This window comes from Ooceraea biroi, chromosome 11 (genome assembly GCF_003672135.1).
Source record: "Ooceraea biroi isolate clonal line C1 chromosome 11, Obir_v5.4, whole genome shotgun sequence".
In the NCBI taxonomy this organism is placed as follows: domain Eukaryota; kingdom Metazoa; phylum Arthropoda; class Insecta; order Hymenoptera; family Formicidae; genus Ooceraea; species Ooceraea biroi.
In genome coordinates, this window is record NC_039516.1 from 3,305,314 (window position 1) to 3,319,446 (window position 14,133).

A 14,133-nucleotide genomic window follows, 5' to 3' on the forward strand; every position below is an offset into this window, starting at 1 on the left:
GATTGGCAGCGAGGGAAGTAGGCGTGAATGACGTAAGAAACGTCTAGCCGCGCGCGCGACGCGATAACGAGTATCGGATTACAGCGGCAGGCGAGACGACGCGTGGACAATAATTTCTCAGCGTCTCATTCACGCGCTCGTATTGCCGAGAAAGTGTTGTCACGTTTCTTAGAAGAATGCGATAGCAGCAAGTATCGGATTACAGAGGCAGGCGAGACGACGCGTGGACAATAATTTCTCAGCATCTCATTCACGCGCTCGTGTTGCCGAGAAAGTGTTGTTCTTAGAAGCGTCGCCTCGCCTGCCGCTGTAATCCGATACTCGCTGCTATCGCGTCGCACGCGCGGCTAGTCGTTTTTTACGTTATTCATTCATACTTCTCTCATGTCCGTTGAATTAGCGAACTTTCTTTATTTAATTACTCGAAATTTTACGTGGTTGTTTGCAAAATGGTACAGGACTTTTTAATTTACTTTGACGAGATCTATCTGTGGGCGAGAGGTTTTTCGCCTTATGTCAGATACCCTGTATATCGTTTTAAACAATTAAAGATATGTTCCAAGTATATATCTAACGTAGAACATAAAAATTCCTATTAGTACATCGTTTTAAATAATAACTATTGATAGCGAAATTGATAAGCGTATATTAATTAGTACGTATTAAAAATTAATGGATATGTAATGAAAAACGATAAATTCGTAGTTTTATCAAGTTACTTTATTGTAATAAAAGATAGCAATAAAAACAAAACTAATGAAACATTATTAATCTAAAAAAATAGGTAATTTATTTATATGCATTAAACACTAAAAATTTGAGAAAATATTTTCTTCTAGATTCTAAAAACATTTCTTTAACTTTGAGCATTTTGAAAAACGCTTTTTAGAAATCGTATCTTGACCACAAAAATAGACAAAGCACTTTTGTATAATCATTGTTTTCTTCTTATATTGGGTCGTCCGGAAAGTTCGTGCCGATTTTGAAGGAAAATTCAAAGGCAACATTTTTTTATGTCGATAAATATTTATTGACTTATGTATGCACCGTTTTGTTTCACAACCTTTGTCCATCTTTCACGCAACTGGAAGATTCCATTCTCCCAGAACTTCTTAGGTTTCTCGGCGAAAAACTCCTCAAGGTGGTTTTTTATGTCGATCAAAGAGTTGAAGTTCTTGCCGCTAAGAGAATTTTGCAAAGACCTAAATAAGTGAAAGTCTGAAGGTGCAATGTCTGGTGAATACGGTGGGTGAGGTAGCACATCCCAGCCAAACTCCAACAATTTTTGTCGGGTAGTCAAAGAAACATGAGGTCTGGCATTGTCCTGATGGAACACGACACCCTTCCTATTGGCTAATTCTGGACGTTTTTCCTGAATCGCTGTCTTTAATTCGTCCAGTTGTGAGCAGTACTTATCTGCATTTATCGTTTGGTTGTGTGGTAGGAGCTCATAATATAGGATTCCTTTCCAATCCCACCAGACACAGAGCATGACTTTTTTTGGATGAAGGCCGGCTTTCGGAGTGGTTAATGCTGGTTCATTTCGCTTACCCCAGGATCTTTTTCGTTCTACATTGTTGTAAATGATCCATTTTTCGTCACCCATCACTAATTGCTTCAAAAACGGTACGTTTTCGTTGCGCTTGTACAGCGAGTCGCAGATGGAAATGCGATCCATTAAATTTTTTTCGGCCAAATTATGCGGAACCCATACATCATAGCGACTTACGTAACCAAGCTTCACTACATGATCGTGGACAGTGGTTTTCGATATTTTCAGTATCTCTGCTAATTCACGTGTCGTGTAGCGCGGATTATTTTCGATCAGTGTCTTGATTTGGTCATCATCAGTAGTAGAGGGTCTGCCCAAGCGTTCTTGGTCTTTAAGGTTAAAATCACCAGCTTTAAACTTAGCGAACCACTTACGTACGGTTCTTTCAGCTAAAGCGCCTTCTCCGTAAACAGAACATATCGAATTTGTTGCTTGTGAGGTATTTTTGCCTTTCCGGTAATAGAAAAGTATCAAGTGTCTAAAATGTTCTTTGTTTTCTTCCATCTTCAAAAGAGTACAAAACTGACACGAATCAATTTATGTCAAACAACGTTTTTCCTAAAGATGCGTTGAAATGTCACCTTTAAGCATATGTATATAAATCGTATGTTTTCAATAACATTGATATATTCAGACATGTTCCAACGCCATCTATTAAAAATCGGCACGAACTTTCCGGACGACCTAATATTATAAAAGAAATCATTAATATAAGAACATTTTATATTTTTAAGTATTAAAATGCACTTGCATTTACTGATAATAAATATTAATCCTACAATGTAAGAAATTTCTTATAACTAATCATATATTTTTAACAAATATAAGTATTATTAACCTGATAAGAATATATAAGCATTTCCTTCAACTTTATAAATTCGAAGGAACAATTAAATAGCTACAATCTTACTATAATAAAATTGAGGGAAAAAGTGAGAAATGTAATAAAGATTTAAAAATACATGAGAATGGATTAAAAGCTTTATTGATTTATAATCTCTTTAATAAGTTTGGTATTGTTTGTAGAGAGAATACACTATTAATAAACAAAGTACGATAATACATTAAAAATATAGTATTCGACAAAGCTAAGTTATAATGAGAAAGCTATATCACCCAAATATTTAATATTCTCCAGCGTTATTTTACAAAAACTGAAGTTTTCGAAATTCTATCGCTAGAAACAAAATCATATATAGCATTCGTAATAGTTTTAACAAATCTTACAAATGTTACAAATAATATTAAATCTTCAAAACACTTAAGTCTTTATTTTAGGAACAGTTTAATGACAGTACTGAACAGCAACTTTGTTTTTACAAACTAATTGATTTACAAGATTAAATCACAGTATAAGAAAGAACAAGGTACACTCTCCCGAAAAGTTGGTAAATGAATGCACAACTAATATAGCGATTGTCTGCTAGTACATAATCTCATAACTTAAGCATACATGTGCATTGCAGGTCTACGTGATGAATTGACACATTCAAACCTTAATGTAAAAGTTGTGGTAACTAACCCTTAATATATTTATCCTAGTATTATATAAATTATTACATAACTAGAAAGAGTTATTGGTGTCTGTCGTACAGCAGAATCAACAACATGGTGGACACAGAGTGTACCTACTACTGTTCTTATTTATACTGTGATTAAACTATCCGTAATCATTCGATATATAAACTTTTGAAATAGAAAATCCAATCGCTTATTTATGTATAAGTGGATATAAATGCACTTAAGCATTATGACTTATATATAAAGATTTCATAACTTGTTTACCTTATTTATATCGTATTTATTTATATATATATATATATATATATATAAATTTAGTTAAATAGCGATATAGAATAACATTTATTTTTGTATAAATTAATACGGGCATTCAATCAATGTAATTATATCTACATATTGTAATGCATGAATAGGTTCCTTTGTTATTCAATTGTCTTTTGTGACGACTTATTGATATCAGAACAATGTTATTAATATTTCTATAGTTTATTATTACTTATTTTATAAATGCTATATATGACACTAACTTGCATTTTCACAATTTAGCTCTAACTTTTTTATCGAAAATAAAAATTTTACGCATGCTACGGATCTTTCAATGCATGGTCTGTAGATAAATTTGCGATCTTTGCGAAAGATTTCACCTTCAATTTACCAATTTTTTCAGATGTAGCAGCTGCAGAAACAACTTGTGGTGTATGCTGATCTGAAGTATTTTTTATATTATCATCGTCGTCATCATCTATAGTAATAATTTCACAATTTGTGCTGCTTTTATTATTATCTTTTTCTGTTGTAGCAGGATAACTTATGTCATAAGCAGTTTTTCTTATCTCCTCAGGATTTTGGATATATACATAATGGGCATGGCGATTTCTTAAATGATGTTTATATGTGGATTCATCAGTAAAACGGTGTAAACATAGCAAACATCCTATTATAGAAATTTCCTGATCTGACTGATTCAACTGTGGACTCCTCATATCAGGTCGAATAGAATCTGCATGGGCATATCTCATATGAGCGTGGAAGAATATTAAAGATGGGTATTCTAACGGGCATAAAGGACATGTGTAATTATCCTTCTGTACAGATCTCCAATTTGTAGTTCCAAGGGTTGACTTTGGGTTGGCAAGGGGAGACGTTGGCACAGCAATTAGAGTTTTATATATCTTCACTGAAGAATTTGCAGGAATTGTAGATTTATTAGCTAGTCCAGATTTTGAAAGAACTCCATTGTTTGTTTGGTGACTGTATGACGATTCAGTGCATACAGGAACTGAAGGGTTAACATTGGATTCCTTACTTAGTGTGGGAACCGTAGATGTTGGAATGGTGTCAGATTCTTTTAGAGTCACAGGAGTTAAAATCCCCTGTTCAATATTACTAGATGTTGGAACAACTCTTAGTGGGTCTGATGATTTAATAGTAATTTCATACTCTTTCTCCTTGTTGGGCAAAACAGTCCTTACAACACTGCTAAATTGTTGAGTTTGATTATTGTTGGATGATGGTGTTTGATAAGTTTCGATCTGTTGCGGAATGGGTTTCTCCTGAATGCCAACATTATGAATAGTTGGAAGAATCTGTGATGTAACTTGATTACTTAATATATCATTAATATGGGTCTTAGTAATGTGGCTTCGGGCAATATCGATAGAGGTGAATCTTAAGTTGCAGAATAAACATCTATACTTCTTATATTCATACTGTACAGTCCCCAAACTATTAGTAGAATCATTTTGTCGCTGCGTGCAGGTAGTATTCGAAGACGACGTCTGGTCATAATTGTTATATTTCGCATTATCGTACACATTGGTATTCGGATGAAAATGTTTTTTGTGACAGTCCAATGAGATAATTGTATCCACAATTTCGCCACAATTTTCACATAGATGTCCATTACAATGTCCATCATAATGGTGAGTTAACTGTTTATGGTGAGAAAGTATATCAAGTGTTTCACATCGCCTGTTACATTTATCACATTTGAAATCACCATCATCGGAATACAATGCTATATGCTTTATCATATCATCAAGATTTGAACATTTTATCTGACAAATATGACAAGTATATTCATTAGACAACTGTTTAAAGTCTTTTTGGTCTTTCGCAAACAAGTTTATGATCTTGTTCTGGAGAATCTGTTCTCTTAACATCTCTTCGGGTATAGAATTAACTTGACTTTCTCCTTCAGGTTCTTTTGCAGCGTCAGCCAAAGTCTCTTCATTCAGATGGACATGCATAGTGTGCGAATGGAAGTGCGACTCGTGATTAAATCCCTCATTACATATTTCGCAGATGTAACTATAGGATTTACGCTTATCTTCTGAATAATGTACAAGTTTATTGTGATGATGAAACATGTACATACCCTGAAAGTTTTGCGTACACAGCGAGCACGTGAAAGTATGATTTTTGTAATAGTACATCCTATGTTCTATGTAACGGTCCTGCGTTTCGAATACCAAATTACATACGTTGCATATTGTGGTATAGGAAGCTGATGTATCAGATTTCTCTTGGACGACAAAAGAATCGGATGCAAGTATACTTAGCATTTGTTGATTGTGCAAGTGTAACACATGAGGCCGAAGTTTACATTTCTTAACAAAGCCTTGATTACAGAACACGCAATGGAAACTATAGGAGTTAGAGATTTGCGGCACGTGCGCCGCAGTAATATGTGACTGTAGAAGACGTTTTGAACTGAATGCGGTGCCACATATCGGACAGACGTCGGTAGAATTACTGAAAGTGCGAATATGTTGTTGCAGATTTCTCTGGTTTTGAAATTGTTTTCCACATGTATCGCATGGATAGACCGTAGCTTTGGAATCAGTGGCACCTAATTGTGTACGCGTATCTTGGTCAGGATTTGCAGAATTATCATTTTCTGAGGACTCTTTTGAGTCTTGTAATTTGTTAGCAGTCCCCATTTCTTTTACAATTGAACTGTTATCATTAACAGAAGACTTTCGATTATCTTCGCTAATTTTCAATTCTTCTTTAACTGATGATGATGATGATGATGATGATGATGATGATGTCTGATGCTTGTTTCGAGTTTCTTCAGAGTTGTTACTTGAACATTCACTAGGACCCTTCACTAAATCGGTAGGGGAAATCTTATCATCTTGTCTAACCATAATTTCTTCATCATTTTTGTTGGGAGATAGTTTACAAAGTATTTTCGGTAAGCTGTCCATATCCTTTTCATCGCCCCTTTCGTTTGGAATGACGATGCAGCAACTTTGATGCATTTCCAAGATCGACTGCGATGGAAATACTTTATAACACTGAAGGCACTTGTATTTCTTTTTGCTTGACCTGCACTTTACTTCAATATCAATTGGATACTGATCGTTCTCTTTCTGAACATATTTCAAGCAGTGAATACACAAGTGTCGCTGCAACTCTATGTAGTCAGAAAATAATGCAAAACAAACGCAGCATTGATTGTGTTTCGATCGATGCTCGCGTAAGTAATGCTGAAGCAATTGATGTTTCACTGAATATCGTGCATTGCATATGCTTGACATATACGCTACATGAAATGATTTTATATGTTCACGTTTAGCCGATTTTGAAGGAAAACTTTTTTTACAGACTTTACATAAAAAGCCAGTCTCTTCCTCGACGTTTGATACTGTTTCCGCTTTTACAATAGGATCCACAACTGGAACAGGTGATAAACGTTCTATAGAAATCTCTAACTCTTTTAGTTTCTTATTTCGTCCATTATTTCCATCTTGAGGTACGGGATCACATTGAGCATTAAGGGATGCGTTTTTCTTAAATGGGATATCAACTGTAGATACCTTGTCATTTCTTGTGTTGTCATCGCATCTTCTTAAAGGAATTTTACATTCCTTACACTTAAGACGGGCAATGGTAAACTTCTCAAAGCTAGAATCTACTTTATTAGAATTAGTGACCATCTGTTTACTTCTAGTGCGGCATTCTGCAGTAAACTGAGACTGTTTTGATATACTTCTGGTTTGTCTCCTCCTTAAATTTATATTTGTTTTCGAAGAAGAGGTAGTCCTTAAAGACCGTAAACTATAGGGCACTTCACGATCGTATCGAAGTATGTCATTTGTATCTTCATTTTCTTCATGTTTAATGGTCGGAAGCCTTTCCAAGAAAGACTTCATCATCTCAACATCTGCATGTAATTTTACAAATGGCTTTTTGGAGAGACATATTTCTATTTCTTCTGAAGAATCACTTGATCGTCTAACTGGAGAACTAAGTTGTTTATTAGATTCTTTTGAAAAGTTTAGTTTTACATTTTCTATTTTTTCATTATGATGTGAAGCAAAAGTAGGAGGATGATCTTTCAACGTGTCCAATTTATTTGGAGTAGGTTTAATATCGCATTTCTTTTTACGAAGTGCAAGATATTCCGCTAATGTTGGCTGTCGTAATTGTTTCGTAGGTGACAATTCATTATTGGATGACTTTTCAACCATCGATTCTTCAGTTTTTAACATCTCCTCGTACAAATCTTTCTTCGCGTTGTTTATAAGTGGAATATTTGACTTCTCTGTCCTAATAGCATTATTATCTGAATTTACTGATTCTTCTTGTTCCAATGACAAAACATCATTTTCATAAGATGTATTTCCAGATGTAAGATTCGCCATTCTAAGATTATCCGATTTAGTTGTGTTTTTCGAACATATTAATTCCCCATGTGCATGAAACAAATGAGATTGTAAAAGTAATTTCTCTTTATACTTTCGATCGCAGAAGTTGCAATACAAGACATGTGAAGAGCGCATATTTTTGCGATGTCCTGCAAGATGCGCCTGTAGTTTTTCGCGCGTTGCACAATGTTTTTTACAAATACTACATTTATAATTTCCAATGAAGTCGAAATACTGTTTATGAAGAAAGTAATTTGAAAGTGAAGAAAACTCTCTAAAACATATATCGCACGAAAACTTTTGTTTTCTTGTTTTCCTTTTCAAATGTATCACACATTTCCGTTCACCCTTTTTTCGCAAATTTCTAATTACAGACTTACGCAATACATTCTTGTTTTTACTAAACATTTCAATAGACTGTTTTCGTTTTTTCTTGGGCACAGACAAATTGTCCCCAATCTGTTTTCTTTTAGTTGCTGCCCCTTTCCGTTTTAAATTATACGATTTCTTTACATCTTCTAACGGGACAGGACAATTATTAGATACACTCTCATTTTCCTTATTACTAATATTTACACGCAAACTACTATTGCATAATGTTTCTTCATGACTCCTTGTACAACACTTTTTCATTATGTAATCTTTGGACGTACCAGTACTTAACGTTTCATCAATAGGTTCTTCCTTAATTTTTCTCCCATCTTGCACTTGTACATCATGCTGAAAATAAACAAATCCAATTTAATTTTTTACAGCCTTCAAGAGCAAATAATTTGTACACTTTAGTTGTACAAATATATAAAATATTACATTAACAACAACCATAACAAGATCCTCACATCTTTTAAAAAATAATAAGTTAAATATAAAATAAATGCAAGATAGCGAACAAATTACAATAATATTTTTATCTATCTAAAAAACCGAACCTAACCTAACCTAACCTAACCTAACCTAACCAGGTTCTTTTACCTAACTCAACCAGGTGGTGTGACCTGGCCTAACCTGGCCTTAACTTAAGAGGATCCTGGAGTCGTCTGTATTACCAGAGAGGAACTTGAGAGCGGCTAGGCCGCCGTACAATGCATAACAGTAGCAATGCATTAAAGTGCATGGTAAAACAGACGACTCCAAGATTCTCTTAAGCTAACCTAACCTAACACAGATTAAGTTCGGCTAAAACAATTTCAGCTAAAAACATTAAAACATGAAATCTAGTTTACAAGAACCATGACACACTAAATATTAGTCCAATTTCGCATATGGAACTAAAATATAATGGAACTACAATTAATCCTAAACACGAAAAGCATAACTTTACCAAAGAATAAAGCATTTCCTCCCACTGTAAAAACAACAAACTAAACTAAATACGTAACCTAATCTAATGAAAACTAGGAAAGGACAAAACGTTCCTTCCTCCCATGAATATACATTCAAAATGACAAATTAGGGAAAAATGAGCAAATATGGTTTTATTTTAATTGAAAACTATGCAACTGAAATATAAAACTAGATAAACATTGAGCTAGAGTTACCAATAGGATTTAGCTGTACGTAACCTATATTATATAATTTTTTGTATTTCTCTACTTTTCTTACCATTTTTAATATTTTCTGTTTTTGTTAAAACTCTTTATACTCTTATTTCAATAAATATATGGACAATACATAAGATAAACAGCTCCTACTACTATCGCTACTACGCATGCGCGCAACTGACTGCCGGAGGGAGGGACTGCGTTCAGATCCCCCACCCGGATGAACCCTGCTACGTTGAAGTGAGAAAGATACGAGAGAGAGGGAGAGCACCCGTAGAGAATCTGAACGCAGCCCTCATGTGCCTGAGTGCAGTTAACTATGATCGGTAAAGCAGGAACCTACATATTAAATACAGTTAGTCTTATCACAGCTACCTACTATACCATCATATTGCACACATTACTCATCATATATTTGAAGGTATACTACGCACATAACCTGTTACCTATTATAACCTTTTTCATGACAAAGTGTAACACGTTTTCACTTCACATTTTAACACAGATATCATTCTCTACGTTTAAATTGCATAGATAGCAATTGCCATTTCTGCATAATTATCAGATATTAAAAGAGATGAATATAACAACATATTTTCTCATGCAAGAAAAAGAACATGAGATTGTGATACATTAATATTGACACAATCTAGTTAATAATACTATAGTTAGTTTAATTTTAAATATATTGTGCAATTATACATGAATCTCTACTAATAAAGCAGTTAAATCCAATATATCTACATCATGTAATATAAGAGTAATAAGCACAGATATACTGTGTTTGTCAATGCAAGATATAAATGCCTTACACCTAGCATGTATGATAAATAGATTAATGTACAAAATTTCTAAGCTACATGCATATAATTTAATATAATTGCAACTATACTTACCATTGTACTTGCATGTGTGTCAGCAAGTACAGCATCCAAGGCTCTCTTGTACACCAGGGTTCTAGCCATTTCACAATGTTTACATCATACTTGTTCCTCCTGTAACATACCAATTACAACAAGGTTACATTATTACAATATGCCAAGAATATTATTCTTATGCATTTGTAGGAAAGGATAGTTGAATTGTCAAATTAAGAATTCAACAAATTATAAATTAGGTTACATAAAAATTCTTTCCCAAAGACATTATTTTTTATATGTCATATTGTATAAAAACATATTTATATAATAACAAATACATAACATTCTAAATACAGAAATTTTTGACATAACTTTCAAGGATTATGCAGATTGTGCAGATAAGAATAACCAAATTATTTTTTATTGTAAGATAGGAGTAAAAACTTTGATGATAGATAAGCCACGTGTATATTTCTCAACCGATATAACAAAATCGTTTTTAGAAGATCGGTAACGCCATATCTGTACGTGTGTGATCGTACCGGATTATTGAGGAGAAACACTGCCAGAAATCATGCTTCACGTCGACTTGGAACTATTGATTATGCTGCAATCACAACATTTGCACCATTGTCACTGCTTCGATAATATGAGATAAAAATTAAGCACTAGGTATTTTACAGCCAACCCAGCAAAACAAGTACGTTCGCGCGCGCGATGCTGGACAGGTTGGACAGAATCGTCACCTGCAACTGTTGTACAAAATGGCGACGCTAGCGATGACATGCGCACTGTGCGATTGTTTCTGTCGGTACGTTACATGTATATTAAAAAATGTAAATGATGTAAATTTATAAAACAAGTAGATATAATATTGTGGTAAATGCAAGTTATTAACAAAATAATGTAATAGCGTTTACATCAAATAATTCGACTTTTTAACAAATATTTTTAACAAATAATACGAAATGATAATAATTATCTATTAATTGTAATAGAAAAGATATTAATTCATAAAACATGTTTTAATATATAAATTTTTTCTTCTAACATAATGTAGAAAAATATAAATCTGTATATAAAGGTAAAGATTTTGCAACGAGCTCCTACGGTAATTTATCGACAGCGATAACTCAGAAGAATTATCGACTTAAACAGTTGCCTTTATCGCATAGCCGTTTGGGAGACACATGCGAAGCAAGATATTCATAGCAACTCTATCTACTGCATTCTTCACGTTAACTCATATCAGTATCATGATACAGTTCTAGATAAATGTTGAAACAGATAATTTATTGTTACGATTATGTAGTCTTTACTTTTCCCTGGAAAATTTAACATTACTGAAATACATGTATAGTAACTTTTTTAGATTTTCTAAAGTTTTATTTATAATGATTATTTATAAATCATGATGATTATATCAATGTTACACTTATTTCGTTATTTTCTCAACACCTGATTAAATTAATACCAAACTTGGTAAGAAATTCTGTTACCGATTTCAAGTGAGAACAATAGGCGTATCATAAACACATCAATTTTCACGAATACAATCTATCACAGTAAGACAAAATTAACGATAAGAGCATTAGTAACTATTTAACAGACGCAGAAGTCTTATGACAAAGTGCTTTACGAGTACAAGTTGTAAGCAGTGTAAAACACTATTCAAATATTCTCTTGAATTATACATTTCCGCTAGATGGCAGTGTAGTAGAAGACGTGGAGGATGGGAACTGATGGAAGTGAGAAACAGTTGGTTCCGAGCAGCGTGGAAGCGCCTCATGAAGGATTCAAGATAGCGCATTAGATTCAATTCCGTTTCGTTTTCTCCAAATAGACATCGCACTGGATTAAACCGCAATTCCACATTACGTACAGGCCGTGTGAGAAGTAAAATATTTGGTTCGTTCGTTTTACTTGAAATTCATTAAAACCACTTAGCTTATTGGGATGTTTCACAAGTTGCCAAAACCGAATAATTAAGGATTATGAAATACATCACAGCTTTTCTTTAGTTTATTTAAATCTATTCAAGTATATTCAAGTTACAAAATTATTTAAAATATCTATTTAACATCACTTATGTTCATCCCTTGATTCGAAAGGTAACACTTAATTTCTCTTTCCTCTGATGTTAAAAGTTATATACCTAGGTGCATGAATGTGGCAAAGAGAGCCAAGGAAAATTAAATGAACTATCACTCAAAAAATAATTGCGCGTCTTAATGATGATCTATATCACAACTTGCTTGTGTAGAAGACAAATGATCGAGTTAACTGTCGTCATCTACAACCACTGACGGCCGGCCGTAAAGAATGTTGCAGAGTGGTGTCAACGAGAGAACAGATATCGCCACTAAAAACATATCAAAACTTAGCTTTCTCTTACATTTATTATTAATAAAGTTTCATCAATTCCAAGAATCTCTCGATCGATTAGACAGACAATTGGTTAGTCTAAAGGCAAGAACACTGCAGTGACGGTTGGGTGGTTGAGGACTAGGCAAAGGGAGGGGATTGTGTGGTGGTATGAGTACAGGAGGGCAGAATCCCAAAGGCACTCCCGAGTGCATCCACCTCGCTGTTGAGCGACGTGGAAACTTCCTGGGGCTGTCCAAGTTTTCTAAGTAATTAAAACCACTTAACACGATTTCACCTAACTTTCTGATATCGTGGCGAGAAATCAGTTTTAAATTGCTTCCTTCTCCATAAGGTAGAAGGGAAGAAAGGGCAAGGAGAGAAGGGATGTAGTTGTGGCGAAGTCATGATTCTCCTGACAACTTTTAATTATGCCATTGAAATATTTTCCACAGATTGTGTTTTATGTTTCCTATAATTCGCTCTTGCTTTCCACTGTTTCCTTCGTGAGAAAAGCCTTCACTCTCCTTTAACGTGACAAGAATTTTCTTATATATTTCAATTTGCTAAAGCAAGCAATAGGGTATGAGTTACATTGTGTAATAACAGCCTTGTTCACTTTCGCTGAAACTATTACGTCAATATACTTGCGCTCGTTACAGCACCATATCCCGCTACGTACGTGATCCTGCCGTGCAAACAACGTAAGATGCGTTACATTAACATGGGATTAAACGGGTGCATCGTTACTGTCGACACTGTTCCTTTGCGCAGAACAAACTTGAATGCGTGATTTGTGTAATTGCATACTCCCAGCCGTTTGCGAATTACAATCCGGACGGAAACAACGAAGCGATAGATCGCTGTTCGAAACCGCTCGATTACGCGTGCTTGTGACAAAGGACGTTATTGCGCGCAGTCGGCACTCCGTAGGATCTACTGAAGTTGGCAGTAACAGAAAATGGCTCTTCTCATCCTCCGAAAACCCACACTCGACCCGTATTAGAAGTCTGACTACCTTTTCCCATTTGCTGAAATATATGACCGTACATCTGGGGCAAAATGACGACCCTTTTCAATAACGTTGGGATTGATCAAGGTACCAACTTAATCGTTTCTTCTTCATTTAATTTATGAAAAATAGGATCATCTCAAGTCAAACGCACTACAGGAATGGATTTACGATCAACTCTCTTTTACTTTTTTAGTTCTATCTAAATGATGGCGCTTTCGTGTTTTTTAAAGATTCTCTTAGGATGTTATATAATATCGTCTCAAATGTGATCTTAAGATATTTGTTAATCAATCAGATAGCTGTATTCGTTTTTAAAAAATATACTTAAGACACTACATAAGGAAAAATTTGCCAACCTAAGGAGAGTATAACTTTTTTCATTTCTTTATATTTTATGTCTCTTTTGTGACACATGGCTGTGTCGTCATGTTGTAGGATTGCCAAATTTAAAAATCTCTTAATCTTAAGTTCTTAAGTAACATTTATATGATTTAAAGGATTTTCTAAAAGATAATTTTCCAATTTTGCAGAACTAACACTGTGGTCACCATTGGGATTAAGAGTATAAAAGGAAAGAAGATTCTAATATTATGCCAGAATTATATTATGGAGTTTGCTGAAATTT

General features: G+C 34.3%; 1 protein-coding gene across 1 annotated transcript; it reads right to left on the minus strand.

Moving 5' to 3' along the window:
- Window positions 1-2,513: 2,513 nt before the first annotated feature.
- Window positions 2,514-10,913, minus strand: LOC105288187. The gene is made up of 3 exons (XM_011354250.3): window positions 10,672-10,913; window positions 10,166-10,264; window positions 2,514-8,448 (listed from the first exon to the last, which is right to left on the minus strand). Exons 2-3 carry the CDS (start codon window positions 10,232-10,234, stop codon window positions 3,658-3,660), a joined length of 4,860 nt encoding a protein of 1,619 aa, XP_011352552.1. The 5' UTR covers window positions 10,235-10,264; window positions 10,672-10,913; the 3' UTR covers window positions 2,514-3,657.
- Window positions 10,914-14,133: the final 3,220 nt, after the last annotated feature.